Source organism: Nicotiana tabacum, chromosome 20 (assembly GCF_000715075.1).
Source record: "Nicotiana tabacum cultivar K326 chromosome 20, ASM71507v2, whole genome shotgun sequence".
Classification (NCBI taxonomy): domain Eukaryota; kingdom Viridiplantae; phylum Streptophyta; class Magnoliopsida; order Solanales; family Solanaceae; genus Nicotiana; species Nicotiana tabacum.
Window position 1 is genome coordinate 105,283,280 of NC_134099.1, and position 16,485 is coordinate 105,299,764.

Here is a 16,485-nt window from a genome sequence, read left to right on the forward strand (position 1 = left end):
TCCTTGAGACCTCACTTACCCCAGTCCATAGGAAGCTCCTACATGTAGCCTCCACCAGTTTGATCACCTTTTTTGGTAGAACAAACACCTGTGACCAAAATACTTATATAGAGAAAAGTACTGACTTTACTAGTTGTAGTCTGCCTACGTATAATAAGTATCTTATAGTCCATGACTTGATTCTATCCAACATCTTGTCAATAAGAGGCCTGCACTGAATGATTGATATCCTTTTAGTACTCAGAGGGATCCCTAGGTACCTAAATGACATCTCTCCTTTTGTAAATTGCAGTTTATGCAAGATAGCCTGCTGAACCTCTGGCTTCACCCCTCCAAAATATATTGAACTTTTGTCTACATTAGCAGCCAATCCAGATACTGCAAGAAGTGTTGGAAATATTGAAATAGCAAGTTGATAGATTCTAGTTCTCCCTTGTAGAATAGTAGTAGGTCGTCAGCAAATCCCAATTGAATAATCTACAGCTTCTTGCATCTTGGGTGGAATTTGAACGTAGGTACAATATTGAGTCCCTTCAAACTTCAACTGAAATACTCCATAACTAGCATAAATAAGAAAGGAGATAAGGGATCCCCTTGTTTAATTCTTTTTTGGCTTGAAATAGTGTCACTGGGTCTCCAGTGATAATAATTTAGTAGGAAACAATATATATACAACACATAATCCATTTGACAAATCTTGTTGGGAACTGAAGGCAGTTAAGTATTTGCTCAATATATGTCATTCAACTGAGTCGTAGGCCTTTCTCATATCAATTTTCAGCATACACCTAGGTGTGGTGCCTTTCCAACCATAATCTTTCACAAGTTCATGACTCAGTATAATGTTATCAGTGATAAACCTGCCTGGAACAAAAGCAGATTGGCTTTTGTCCACTAGTCTGTCCATAACACCTTGCATTCTTCTTAGTGAGGATTTTGGATATACGTTTATACAGCATAGTGTAGTAGGAGATAGGCCTGAATTCAGACACCCTTGATGGATGCTTGACCTTTGGGATCAATGTAATTGTAGTGCAATTAATAGATTTATATATTTTTTCATAAGTAAAAAATTGAATCATTGCATCTGTCACCTTCTCTCCAATCACAGACTAGCCTCTTTTAAAGAAAAGGACATTAAAGCCATCACATCCTGGAGGTTTTTGATAATCTATACTCATAAGAGCTTGGTACACTTCATTTTTTTGTGAACTGGCTATCAAATATAATTGTTTCTTTCTTGTTAAACCATTACCATGTTTCATGATGTTAGTATCCACTGCTGGTTGTTGCGCAGCAGCACTACCAAGAATTTTTTTTGTAGAAACTAGTCACCTCCTTTTCTATATCACCTGGGTGCTGTAAAATTTCTCCCTTGACATTTACGAGGCTTTTGATCATGTTTTGAGCTTGCCTATTCTTTAAATTGGCAAAGAAGTATGCAGTGTTCGCATCTCCCAGTTCCAACCATTTCATTCTTGACTTCTATGTTGTTATACTCTCATCCACAAGACTCTATTTCTTCAGCTCTTTTTGCAATTCTTTTTCAACAGTAAATAGCTCACTAGGGTGACTGTGGTTTCCCAGTTGTGATTGTGTTTTAGTCAGCCTTTGTCAACAATGATTGATCTTTTCCTCCACATTTCTAAACTCCCTTTGATTTAATTGTTTCAAAGTTGTCTTCATCACCTTAAATTTTTTCCAGATAACCTCCGTGTGTTCAGTACCTCTATGGTTTCCCTATGCATTTGTCACCACGCTTAGAATGTTTTATGGTGCGCTAAGCAATTCAGAAATCTGAAAGGCCTTGGACTCCTTTTCACATCTTCTACAAATTGTATGCTCAGTGGTGTATGATCAGAACAACCAGGATTCAGTATCGCCACTTTTGTCGGAGCTACTATTAAAAGCCATTCAGCATTAGCTAAAGCCCTGTCTATCCTGCTATAAATCTGTCAATGTGTCCATGTATATCTTCTTCCCACTGCACATACTTCAGCCATGACAATTGATGTTATAAAATCATTAAAATTTCGCACCTCATTTTCTTTCACTAGGTTCCCAAACTGCTTATCATCCATATCTGTTATAGCATTAAAATCACCAATAGCTAACTATGGGCCTTGCATAGAGTTATTTACACTTCTCAGTTCTTCCCATAGTGGCTTCCTAGTCTCAATTGTATGTAGTTCATAGATCACACACAAAGTGAACTTTACTTACATCTGATGGATCCAAACTATGCCATGAATGGCTTAAGCACTCATAGCAACTGCATCAAACTCCACTCTATTTGAGTCTCATAATATCCATATTCTACCCTTGTTACTATAGGAGTAGTTTGCACCACCACCTCTAATTATTTGCTATCTTTTTTATTATTGGCATTCTCTTCCTTAACCATGTTTTCCAGTATTGCTATCAACCCAACATCATTATTCTATATAACTGTCTGTACTTCTTTTTTGCTTATATACTTTATTTACACCTCTCACATTCCATGATATAATTTTCATTTAGTTGAATGTTTGAGTTGTGGATCCCCAGTAGCCCCTTGATAACTACATTGCCCCTTCTCACCATTAGTGTTTTCCAATGTCTCTCCAGCTATTGGAATAGTTAATGGGCTGAACCCATTCACTACATTAATCATTTTTGTTTCCCTTGTCTTGGATTGAGAACCTCTAGCTGCTGATTTCCCTTTAGCTGTGTCCCAAGTTGTCATTTGGTCTCCCCCTTGATTTATAGTATTTGGGCTTATTTGTTGTGACTCTTGGTATGTTTGCACCTGTATCATGTTATGAGGCTGCTGATCTGTCCCTGCTTCGACCTTCTCTTGCCCTACTCTTCTTCTCCATTCCATTCTTGGTTTTGTTTGTTGTTGCTTGGCCACAGGAATGGTCTTTGCTGTTCTCACCTCAGTCCTGCAAACATGACCAGCTTTTAAGCAGGTGGGGTAATATTCAGGGAGCCAATCATATGCAACATGTTGGTCAAAGATTTTCCCAGCCTGATCCATGACTTTAATCGATTTAGGCATGGGCTTTGTGACATCCATCTCTACTAGCAGCCTAGCATAGGAGATCCTTTCAACTTTAGTTGTGCATTCACACGCAATGAGTAGAACTCCTAAACCACTACCAATTCTGCTAAGTGAGTCCATATTCCAGCAATTTAATGGCAGGTTTGGCAACTTTACCCATATAAGTATTGTCTGAAGCACGTCTGTATCAAAATCGAAGTTCGGAGACCATGCTTTGACAATGATAGGCTTACTTCTTATAGTGTGTGGACCGGACAGCAGCACAACATCCCTATCTTCCACACAGTTAAATTTAACCACAAAGTATCTATTTTTATGGACGTAAAGTTTAGGCTTGGCAATGAAATTCCATTGATCGGCAATGAAACGATCCAAGGCTCCTATTGAGGGGGAGTTTCCAACTACATACAATACAACTGCATGCTTCCATTTTGCAGCTTTTCGATCGGTTTTCTCACTATCTAGTTCAACTATTTTTCACCCTCCTTTATTGTATGTGGGACAAATTTGAGATTCATACCTCTTCCTGCTAAATTATTCCCAGCAAATAAGTTCACCCTTCCTTTTTGTTCTTCTGTTACTCTGCATCCAATTATTTATGGATCCGGGCATTCTAGATCGTAATTGGCTTGTGTGCACCAATCTGGCCTGCAACTTTTATCTGATTCTCCATATTAGCCTCAATCGTCTCTGCTATTGGAGCCCTAACTAAAGTCTCCTTTGCTTGGCTTCGCATAAAATTTTGGCCTCCACCTCCTCTTGGAGCTGATTGAGTTGAGCTCGATCCTTGCAGAGGCGGCCCCATCTCACCCATCTGTTGCAACTGTTCCATTGAAATCTGAGAGCTATGCATTTCCTCATTATCTCTCACCTTATAGTTTGCTTAGTATTTCCTTAATCGCTTTTGTGATCAGAACCACTCTCTTAGGTCTCCTCCTACCCATGTCGGCAGAGGCGCACGCTAGGTCACCGTCAGTGCGTCAACGACGATTTTCTAGAGAGAGAAGTTCTAGAGAGAAGTCGGAGGAATTCATTTTTTTATCAAAGTTACCCCTTAACTTTTTCAGTTGTTCAATCTAATCCGATTAACATGTCATTTGTTTCATCTCCTAGCCATATTCTTTTATCATTGTGCAAGTTCACAGTAGTGTTTGGTGCTGTATAATGTATATACATCAAAAGGAATTGGAGGGTAAAAAATTACATTACAATATGCTAAAGATTATTAAATGAGACACGACAAAGACATAGGTCTCTTGATCACTCTCCATTAAATTTAGCTAGGGGTTAAAGGTCTTATCAATTTGACTAACATAATCTTGTGTACAGCTCAAGACAACTTTCTAGTCTATCTTTTTGCTGTTTGGTTTTGACACATAAGCTAAGGAGGAATTTTTCTATGACTACCACAGTACCATTAAATGACTAATACTGTTAATTTGTTGGTGATGGAGAATGGATATAATGATCGAGCTCCACAACTTCACCGGCTACAGTTTCTATAAATGGTTAATGCTGTTACTGTGTTAACATCAACTGAAAACTGGACTTTTTCATCGGCATTAGACCTTTTACGTGACTGTAAGCTAAGAGTGTGTTTGGTACGAAGGAAAATATTTTTCGGAAAATATTTTTCAATTTTTTCATATTTGGTTGACTTAAATGTTTTGGAAAATATTTTCCTTATGAATTCATTTTCCTCCAATTGGAGGAAAATGTTTTCCTTATCAAGAGAAGGGAAAACATTTTCCAAACTCCTTCTCAACCTTTCCCTCACCAACCCATCCCACCCCCTCTCTCCAAAAAAAGTTTTTTTTTTTTCTTCAAATTTCATTTTATCCGTTACCACCCACCCTACTACCCCACCCCCGCAAAAAATTATTTCTTTTACCTTATTTTTTTTTTGGCAATTTTAAATTTCTGTTTTTTCGTTTTTCTGCACCACCCACCCCCACTCCCCCCCTCCCGCACAAAAAAAAATTACTTTTTTTTTGTAATTTCAAATTTCTTTTGTTTTTCGTTTTCTATCCCCCCCCCCTCGAAAAAATATTTTCTAATATATTTTTCAGTTTTAGTTATTTTATTTATTGGTTTAAAGGTTAAAAATTTTACAAGTTCCAAAGTTATGAGTTCGGAGGTTTATGTGTTTGGAAGTTTATGGATTTAGAAATTATAAAGTTTACGGGTTCGAAATTTCGCGGTTTCGAAAGTTTATGAAAAATGTGGGCTCGGAAGGTTATTGGATTGAAAGTTTGTGGTTTCATGTTTATTATATCTAAATTATTTATGAATACTCTTGAGAAGTCATTTTCCTTAATTTACGTACCAAACACCGAAAAATGAATAAGATTACTACTTGTTTTCTAAGAAAATATTTTCTACGGAAAACATTTTCGATTATACCAAACACACCCTAAGTCCTGTTGATTTGTTTTTTTTTCCATTACAAATCTTTTGAGTTAAGCCCAACGCAATTTTGTTTACTTAGATATGAACTTCTCATAATGTTAAAACAGGGCAATCATGACAAAACTAGAAGACAAATATTGAGTGTGCGAGTAAAATCTCACATTAGTAGCTTGAAAGGTTTGGAATCTACATATAAGATATAGAGATTTTTTAACAATGAAAAGCCTTTTGGGAAAAACCGTGCAGGCTTGGCCCAAAGCGGAACATCATGTTAAGAGTATTTTTGGAATATATTAGCTTAACAACTGCTATCACAGTCAAGTCCAACGGGATGAGTATGGTGATGGCAGCGTGATAGTGTGTGGATCGGTTACTTAAACGGACTTGAGAACCAGGGATCCGTTAATTATGAGTGGCTTGAAAAAATCGTGCGAGTTTGACCCAAAGCATACAATATCACAAAAGAGATTAAACATTTGACTATTTGAGAGATCGTTGTGGGAGCATTTTTGCATTTGGTACGTGTTTAGTGATAAATGAACATTGGGCATAACCTAACCCTAGAAGTGAGTTCATTAGGTCGTGAGACTCTTAACGTTTTGGCCACATTGTTTATCCAACAAAAGATCTATGCAAAAATAGCACGGGTTGGCCAGTTTTTGAACTGGTCATTCAAAAATAGTCAGCGTTTGCCAAGTCATTGAAAAATAACCACTATTTTGCTGCAACAGAGACCAATCCAGCATAATATACTGAGTTCGGTGCACCTGTGTATGAACTTCCAGCATATTATGCTGGAACTCCAACACACGAAAGTTCCAGCATAATATACTAGAGATTCGAGCACTTGTGTATGAACTTCCAACATATTATACTGGACCGGTATACTTTGCTGGAACTCCAGTATATTATGCTGGAGTTCTAGTATACTTATGCTGGAACTCCATCATATTATGCTAGAGTTCCAGTATACTTATCCTGGAACTCCAATATGCTGGATTTCAAGTATACTTATGCTGGAATCCCAGCATAATATACTGGCGTATTTTTCGGGTTTTGAATAGTATTTTTCGCTCAAATTTATCTTTACATGAAAAGTAGCTAAATTTTGATTACTTTTGAAAGCGTGACTATTTTTGAATGACCACTTGTAAATCTGGTTATTTTTTAATTTTTCCCAATTTCAAGACATCCACTCAATCCAACGGCCCAATATTTAGGGTATATGGAGCTCTTAGAGCATAACACTTTAATTAATACAATGATAATTTGTCTAGCTAATCTCATGTCTCAAAATAATTACTTATAACTTATTACAAAAAAATGGTGCACAAATTTTGCAAGTTTAACTTTGTTAACGTCATCAAACCAAAGCTCACTTAATCTCAAGAACCCAATTCCTCTTGTCCTCGATAATACCTTTTTGAATCGCTACTAGTGTCGAGTTTAATTGCTCGCTAATTAGTTCTGAGCTTACCTTGTATTCAATCCTGCAAGTTTATATCACAATTTTTAGTTAGCTAATTTAACAAATAATAGTTTAAACCTTTTTAATGAAGCGAAGTCATAACTAAGTGTAAGCAATATTTGAGTCATAATTATCCGAATAGTGAGAAATCGCAAATTAGATTAAAAATTACCGTTTGTTCTTATAAGTAATACTTCCTATTGGTGCAACACCAAGTGCAGTTCCTGTACAGAAGACTTCATCTGCACTAATCAATTCTTCAGCTTCAATCAAACGTTCTTCAACCTGGACCAAGGTGTACACAAACCCTTAGAAATCATCCCTTCTTGTGGTTCATGATGGTATAATTAGCACCCAGTTAATTCTCTATGAGTTTAACTATTATACAATATAGATAAAAAAAAAAAAAAAAACTTACGTTATTATGTCACCTAAATGATAACTACAGATAACTAACTGTCTATAATAAATTGAACTAGTTATCTTGAAAATAAGAGAAACTGCTACGACATGTTAAATTAATTAAATTGATAACGTAAAAGATATTTTACACTGTCAGTTATATAAGTTAAATCCGTTCTTTATAGTAGTTTCTTAAATTGCATGGACTAGCAAGTTGATAAATACCTGGTATCCAAGATCATGTGCAATGGCTATAACGCTTTTTCTTGTGATTCCTTCAAGAATGGTTCCACTGGGGATTGGCGTTGCAATGACTTTTCCCTATAAGACGTTTTAAAAATCTCATTAATTAATTGAGGATCAAATATTACGTTCACTGTAAAACCAGTGTAGTCAGTGGCTGATGGAGCTTGTTCAATGGGCTATATTAAATTCAATATTTTTGACACGGGATAGTAATATATGTACAAAATAACAAAAATTTAACAATATAAAAGTTAAAAAAATGAATTCAATAGTAAGTACTCAAAGATTGAACCCATCAAATTAAATTCATGTTCTGATTTTGCCTCTTATAGTGATAGGGGTATATATATAAATAAATAAGTAGAACATGGAGTTAATTACCTTAACAAGGAAAATGTTAGCGGCAGAGACCTCTTCAATATATCTATTATTTACTGAGTCAAGGTACAATACATCTGAGTATCCTCTCTCCTTTGCTCTCTTTATAGCTTTCAAAACCTGCATGACCAAAAATTAAGATCCAAATAGGGACCATTTGATACCATTTGCATGAAAATTCAACGTAGTGTAGCCACTCTAAAAAATAATAACCGGCAAATGTATGTCATAGGTATATAAATGTATAAGGTACATATTTTTTGTATATATTTAGTTAGCGGATGTAATTATTTTTGGCTGACCAGCCAAATATATATTAGTAGGAGCATTTACCGGGCCATAATTAGTAATGCTTTTGACTCCACCAGCTCCCCCTTGTGAGGCACGATGATGTTCCTCCTCAACATATAAGGTTAATGGTTGTGTTCCATTCTGTATATATGGAAATAGAAATAAAAGTTAAACTTTAAGTGAAAAGATTAAGAAAATAATTAATAATTCAAGAAAAGAAGCATACCCTTAAATAATTTCCCACTGGGCAAGCATAGACAAGGAATGTATACTCAGGAGCTGGAGCCACCCCAAGTATAGGCCCATTTCCTATAAGCAGAGGCCTAACATAAAGTGACCCTTTGCCAGCTGGTGGGATCTGTTCTTATTAATAACACACATGGTCACTAAATATTAACATATGCTGAATATGACGGATCAACGAGAAAAAGTAAAAATCCATGTGTGTTTGGTAGGAAGAAAATTAAATGTTGCAATGAATAATGTTTTATCGTAGAAAAATATCTTCTATCATACCAAACACACATTAATAGAAGATTTTAAGAGAAGAATAATTACCCAACGGTTATTAGCCAGAGCAGTTAGCTTGACAGCATCGACAAATTGTTGAGTAGAAGGGGAAGGCATACACATTCTTTCAGCACCAATTTGCATTCTAATTGCACTTTCGTGTGGACGGAAAAGAAAAGTACGTCCATCATCTCTTCTATAAGCTTTTGTACCTTCAATTAAACCCTGTTTTATTTTTAAAAATTGCATCAGTGATTTTTTGTTTAACATTAGTATTATCGGAAAAGAGTTAACTCGTTTGGTAGCCTATAAAGCCTTGTCTAACTTTTACTGAGTCCGAAACCTAAATAATGACTTTTGAGACTCAAAATACACTTCTACAGTTTAAAAAAAAAGTTACTTTTCTATCTAAAACGTAGTATAACGCATTATAATAGTGCGTTTTACACCTCGGTTCCTTACTAGAGGTCAAAACACGTCCTTAGATGTAGGGAGTATATGCTATTGCTTTCTCTCTTTTCTTTGATGTAGGGACTCATGAATTGACCGTCACTACGATAATAAAAATTAAATCATGAATGTATGTCAGTAGGGCCCCCTTAGAAGACAAATTATATTCCATATCATTTGTCATTAATTATTTTTCTTTTTTGTTTTTGTAAACATTCCCATAGATTGAAACTGTATTTTTTTAACATATTTAGTTGTTTGATATAAAATATTAATTTAATATTAATTATTTTTAAACTTTAGTCACATGTATCTTTTTTCTAAGAGCCTACTTTTCTCTCTATCAAAGAAAAGTAATAACGTAATACATTCCTAGTAGTTTTTTCTATTTGGAAAATATTTTTACTTATATGATAATTTTAAGATAAAATTGAATTGCATTCTTTTGCTACTTAGATAATTTGATTATTTATTTTAAACATTAAAGAAAATATTTTTTTCATTAATTAAAAGCCTAATATTAATTCATCCCATGTTTTAATATTTAGATATAATCACAGTTTGGGATAATGTTGAAACTTTCCTCTGAGATTCTCCTTATAACACAACTTCTATTGCGGTTTGAGAATTACTCTCACCTCTCTTATTTTTATTTTTTATAACGAAACAAAATTCACATGATAAAATCTAATAACATTTATTTAATGTTCAAATTTCCCTTTAATGGCATTAAATATTTTTAATATTAAATTTAATAACACAAAATTCTTTACATGAGTACAAAATAAAAGTAGTTGCACTTCCAAAATGATAAAAATGGGGATTACAACTCTTTTATCTCATGAACAAGTTCTAACTTATTCCATGGTTTATATTGCATATTTATTTACCTAAATTGAATATTGATATTTAGAATGAGATAAATCAATCTTCTTTCTATTCGATTATTCCTTTCAATTATTTATTAATATTATAAAACTATTAATGTATGATAAATATTTAAACCCTTAATTTTAGTTAAGAATCTAAATATTTGAAATATGTCATATTATAAAAGACATTAGAAGGAAATAGCCCCAAAAATTGTAAAAAAACTAAATCAAATATTAAAACTCAATTTTAAAATTGAGTCCTACGTTTTATGTGTGCCTATTTTTAGTAGCTTTAGAGTTTAGAGTAGTGCTAATTAGACGAAAAGAAGGTAGTACAAATATAACTTCTTAATTTCTAAGTTTTGAATGAAGAAAATATATTATACTTTACCATAACTTTAATATTAATGGGCTTTAAATAAGGAAATCTATATAAAATAAAAGTTTAATTGCTTTTAGAACCCTAAATATTAGGATTCTCTATATAATTCCAATATTGAAAAAAGTTAATAATCAGCACTATAGTTGATTCCAATATTCCAAATATTAGGAAAATATCTAAATGATCATTCCTACATATTAGGAAAATATTAAAATTACTATTTTATTTAGTGTAAACTATATTTTAAAGGGTAAAAAAGACGAGCAATATTTCGCTAAGGACTTTCGTGTTTTTAATATAGTATAAGTATAGATAAAGTTTAAAAGTTTTATGGTCATACATGTATTGTGAAATATTTAAGATAAACTCTTTTTTTAATTATATATCAAATCAAATTATGAGAAACAAAATATAACGAATGAAATAATAATTTCGCAATTCATACTTTATTGTTTTCATTTTATATTTCGAAATCAATATAAGGAACAGAACAGATAAAAATTGAAAACATGTCTTTTAAAGAATTAAATAGAAGTACGTGTATCAGTAATTTTTCTTCTAAGGAGGGCCTACTGACATGCATTCATGATTTAATTTTCATTATCATAGTGATCGGTCAATTCATGAGTCCCTACATCAAAGAAAAGAGAAAAAACAATAGCATATACTCCCTACATCTAAGGGCGTGTTTTGTCAGGCCTCTAGTAAGGAACAGAGGTGTAAAACGCACTATTATAATGCGTTATTGTAAAACGCAGTATTATAGTGCACTTTACTTTAACGGCTAAAATTCCGTTAAAGTAAAATACAGTATTATATTGCGTTTTAGGTAGAAAAATAATTTATTTTAAAACTATAAAAGCGTATTCTGAGTCCCAAAAGTCATTATTTAGGTTTCGGACCCAACTTTTACCAGCATATCGTGGTCAGAAACATTAAATGACCCTACAGTCACTCCATACTTCGGTCCAAGTGGTACAGTCACTCCATAATTTTTTAAAAATATTTTTGATATTTTAGAAAAATATGAAGTTATTTATTATAGTACATTTTTTAAATTCTACCTTTAGGGCGTGTTTTTTCAATTTTCTCATGTTTGGTTGGCTTAAATGTTTTAGAAAATATTTTCTTATCAACTCATTTTTCTCAAATTGGAGGAAAATGTTTTCCTTATTAAGAAAACGGAAAACATTTTCCAACACTCCTTCTCAACCTTCCCCATCCCACCCCCTTGAAAGTTTAGCGGTACGAAAGTTTATGAAATTTGTGGGTTCGGAAGTTTGTTGGTTTGAAAGTTTATGACTTCATGTTTATTATATCTAAATTATTTATGAATATTATTGAGAAGTCATTTTCCTTAATTTGCGTACCAAACATCGAAAAATGAATAAGATTACTACTTGTTTTCCAAGAAAACATTTTCTTGAAAAACATTTTCCGTTATACCAAACACACCCATACTAGAATGTACTTAAATCTAACAATCGGAGTTTTTTAAATATTTTTTTGGTTATTCACTCGTTGTTCAATATTCGCATTGGTATTTGACTAAATTCATATTTGTGTCAAAAGTCTCACATTGGAGGATAAAGTGCTCCATACTTAGGTCTCGAACCCGAGACCTCTTGGTTAAACATGAAAGAGTACTTAACACTTTATCGATAGTTTATTTAATATTTGACCGACACAAAAAATACTTGCTTTTGATAACCTTAAATGACTAATTGTTCAGGGATATATTTAAAGAATTATTTTAGTCTACCTCCAGAAATAAGGGACCATAAGAATAGTTGTCTAATATACACTGTCTTTTTCATTAATGTCTCACTTAATTCACGGTCGAGTAATTGGTCAATTCAGGTGAATTTGATGGGGAAAAAAATCCTTTTTGTATTCTAAAACGTTGATTAAATATATATTACAAAATCCAATATATTTTTGGTATGAAAGGGAGGAGCCAATTGAACAGTTGTTCTTTAAATGCCCATACTTATCTGTTTTGTGGTCCAAGATACTCAACTGGTAAGAATAGAAGAACTGAATCCCTCTGCAAATTGATAACTTAGGATATTCCTAGTTTTAAATTGGTGCTAATTACTATTGCTGATTAATACCTCATTGTCTGTCTAAAAGAACGATTATAATAAAAAGACAACATACGAATAGTTGTCATTCAAACTCATCCCCACAATATAATAGATCATTTTATATATAGTTGTTCAAAATATTGTCGACTACCATAATAAAAGATCTGGCAATGTTATAATCTTATCTTTTGTTTGATTTCATAACAATCTTGTCTACTCTCATTTGGATCTTGAATGAATATTTCAAGAAAAAAGGTCGTGGTGTGGTGGTAAATATCTATTCGGCCTTAATCAGAGATTTCGGGTTTAAAAAGGAGTCGTGCCTGGTAAGAAACGGTTCAATTTACCTCCTTAAAGTGAGGCTTCTTGAACAAATCCGAATTAGTCCGGGCACAAAGCGAATACCAGACATCGAATGGAAAACCAAAAAAAAAAAAAAAAAAAAAAAGAAGAAGAGTGATACAGGAAAATTTGAGTTAAAAGAAAATAAAGAATTAACCTGTCCGTAGTTCAAGACACCAGCAGAGGGGCTCAATTCAATGTTCCCATAAGGATTAAGTTGGCCTTTTTCAAAATTTCCATATTGAGAGCATCTTGTCATGAACATATAATCAGTTTGAATCACCTTGAACCCAAGATTATCCCAATCATAATCCGTTGATTCGTAATCCCTGATATCATAATAATAATGTATCGTCAAATATTCAATAAAAAAATATATTCAGAGAATTAAAAAAATTCGGGCGTTTGTTTGCTGCAATAGAGTTTTTTGAGTTAAATCTTGGAAAAAGGTTACTGTTCCTTTATTAGAAACTCATTATTTGAAAACTTAGCCGTTTGCCCATAGATAATATTTGAAATATTTTAAAATATCAATAAATGCTTATTTACAATCTGGTCCATTATTTCAACTTTATCTTACAATAAAGAATTTAAAACGTGAAAAAGTAATTAGAAGTATTTGGAGTAAAATAATAGTTTCCAATTATAAAACTTTAATCTTTTCTCAAGTGAATTCATGTCTACATACTTAATCAGTAACTCTTTTTGAACTTTCTCAATTTTTAAAAATTTGGAGAAATAGAGTTTGCAGATCCTTAAAAAATAACTTTTCTTCAAGATTTAGGTCAAACAAACATTAAATTTTTTTTTCTTTTGTATACGATAAACTTCCAACGTGGAGTTGTTGGTTTCAAATTAAAAGCAACTCACCAATCAGCAGAAGATTGTGCAGAAGTTAGAGCTGCAGGGGCAGTAAAGTACCTAGCTCCTACCTACAATAACATAAAGCCACTCATCAATTCTTTATTGTGATGTAAATCAAGGTAGAAACTTCTTTGTATTATACAGTATAATTTATAATTCAAACAACTAATTTATCAAAGTAATAAATTAAAGTGAGAATATCATGTGTTAGTTAATTATTATTTTGTAAAATATATAATATGCATTTATTGAGGATCTCCATGTTTTTTGATTGGTTTTTATCTTTTTATATTTCATATGCTCCCTCCATTCCAATTTAATAATTGGCATTATATTTTCTTAATCCATTTTAAAAAGTATGACAGGTTTTATTTAAAATGATGTGTTTAGGATCATAAATTTTTAAAACCCTTTGTTTCTTTATTAAATTTTTTGTCTAGTCAAATTATGTTTACTAATTATAAACTATAGAGGGAGTAATACTTCTACCAAACTTAATTAAGCTTGGCAGCCTCCAGAATGCCCCCCGTTCCTTTTGCAGTTCTGCTACTTCAAAAATAACATCTTCCCAAAGAATAGTTTATTAATACAGTAAATTATTATGTTCCACGCCAATTCATGGTTTAAGACTTTAAGTTTTGGAAGAGGATGTACAGAATACATAAATAGAAACTAAATAAAAATATTATAAAATATAATATTTATAATCAAACATTTTCAAAATATTTAATGTTTGTGTAGTCAAATAAATACTTTTTAAAATAAAACTCTCAAAGAGTGTGTGTGTGTTTATATATATATAATAGAAAACATCAGCCCAAGGGTCATTAAATTTATTTGCCCCCACCAGTATGGTGGGCATATTTTTGGAGTTGTACATGTTTGTAAACGTACTAAAAACATATATGTTTTAATTAATTTGAGACAGAGACAACTAGCTCAGGATTTCAATTCGTACATTAATTTTTAAAATTTTTGTATAAATTAACTTCATATATTTTAATTACATAAAACATATTAGCTACCTCTTCATTGCAGAAAAAAAAAATGAAAAGGCTCGGACTATGAGCATCTCAATTCTCAATTCGATCGGGCATTGATTTTAGTATTTACATGCTTAAAAACTAGATACTAAGAATAAGTACTATAACACAACTTTTTATGATTAAAAATACTTGAAATATATACATGAAAATAGTTGTGGTCAAAGAGAAAGCTGCTTAAATCTCCAAGTAGTATTTGTTATAATTTTCTTAAAGTTAAAAATCGATTATATTATTAAAAAAATTTAAAGACGAAAAATATATTTTGAACCCTGTAAAATGGGATAAGAAAGAGTATCCTACTAGAATAAACTCCCAAAAGGATTACATAAGAAAAATTATGGTTATATCATATGGAGATTATCAAGTTGGGCCGGAAGAGATTCTTTCACCGTTAATCAGATGCCTTGGATTCTAGTCCTAAATATGGAGAAACTTATAGTAGAGAGCGCTTCCACAATGCTAATTAGAATCAGTCGGGCCAGTGAATGTCAGATATTAAATGATTATACATAAAAAAAAAAAGATATCATATGGAGAATATCTTAGGAAGATGGAGAATAACTGACCTTCTGTAGAGAAGAAAGTAGAGCTCTGGGAAAGCATGCAGCCCTTTGAATCATGTTGCACAAGGAAGGGAAGAATGTTGGAAATATTGCCCCAAAATCTTAAGGAAAAAACTGGTATAAAAAGGTGACAGATCTTTGAAATGATCAACTTGAAAAACAAAGCACTAAATGAGGAAGTTATGGTTAGGTCCTACAAAGTAAATACTAGAGGAGACGCTGCAGCTTGGATTTTATGCGTACTCAAGGGATTTTTGTAATCGGATCAAAATTTATAGAAGAATATGAAATAACCTTAGTCAATTGATTTTGTTGAGTCTTAAGCTACAAAAGGTCCCGAGACTCTCAAATATTTACAAAAAAATGTGCTAGTTCAGGTTCAAACTCTTGACATCCTAAAGCAAAATCAAACATGTAACCAATGCACCAAAAGACAATTATGTTAAATGGTATCATTTTTTCTTACTTATCTATTTTCTTATTGTATTAATACATATATTTAGTAAAGTATTCCGAGCATTTGCGTTTTAGCTTGCATCCGCCCCTTTTTAAGGATTTGTCACTAGGCCTTCAGGTTTTAGCTAGCTGTCTACAGTTGCAGCTCAGTTTTATCTTTATTTTTTCAAGTCTGTTTTCCTACTTGTGTGATAGCGATCTTCTTACTCAAATTTAATACATAAACAGCAAGTGCAAGTGTGCAACCTCCACTGACTATTGTTAGGTGAAAATAATAAAGCATTACAGCGTTTGCATCCAGAAAATGAATGCAATATATGTTTGTAAACAAGCTAATTTTATCATCATTTAAGGATTCTCGCTCAAATAGATCAAAGGTAAGTTGGGATAGTGACTCCCACAGCTCTTATCGACAGTCCTTTGACATTTTACTTCTTTTTCTTACTTGCTTACGGGGATTTGGGGGAAGGGGCGGTGGGGCGGTGGGATTTGGTGTGGGGGAGGGTGGAGGGAGGAGTGTGGAGGCGGGGGGGGGGGGGGGTAGGTGGGGGGGGGTTCAAACTATTAGGCGGAGAGTTTTAAGAAATTTCCAAAAATTAGAAAGAAAATAGATTCATAAGAAAATATTTTTTGAAATATTTAATTCAATTATATATCAAAAAAATCTCCAAGAAAT

The 16,485-nt window shown here is 32.8% G+C and overlaps 1 protein-coding gene across 1 annotated transcript; it reads right to left on the reverse strand.

Moving 5' to 3' along the window:
* Positions 1-6,593: 6,593 nt before the first annotated feature.
* LOC107769252 (branched-chain-amino-acid aminotransferase 2, chloroplastic) lies at positions 6,594-15,519 on the reverse strand. Its single transcript, XM_016588459.2, has 10 exons — positions 15,357-15,519; positions 13,751-13,812; positions 13,038-13,209; positions 8,796-8,972; positions 8,464-8,595; positions 8,280-8,378; positions 7,950-8,066; positions 7,548-7,643; positions 7,093-7,205; positions 6,594-6,942 (listed from the first exon to the last, which is right to left on the reverse strand). The coding sequence occupies exons 1-10, from the start codon at positions 15,408-15,410 to the stop codon at positions 6,828-6,830; spliced, it is 1,137 nt and encodes a 378-aa protein (XP_016443945.1). The 5' UTR covers positions 15,411-15,519; the 3' UTR covers positions 6,594-6,827.
* Between the last annotated feature and the right edge of the window lie 966 nt (positions 15,520-16,485).

Excerpts from the sequence above, each read along its gene's own strand:
- LOC107769252 (XM_016588459.2), bottom strand. The coding sequence starts at position 15,410 with ATGATTCAAAGGGCTGCATGCTTTCCCAGAGCTCTACTTTCTTCTCTA. Across the intron at positions 8,379-8,463 it reads CAGTGGGAAATTATTTAAGG|AATGGAACACAACCATTAAC; the intron begins GTATGCTTCTTT and ends CCATATATACAG. Across the intron at positions 7,206-7,547 it reads CACATGATCTTGGATACCAG|GTTGAAGAACGTTTGATTGA; the intron begins GTATTTATCAAC and ends ACCTTGGTCCAG.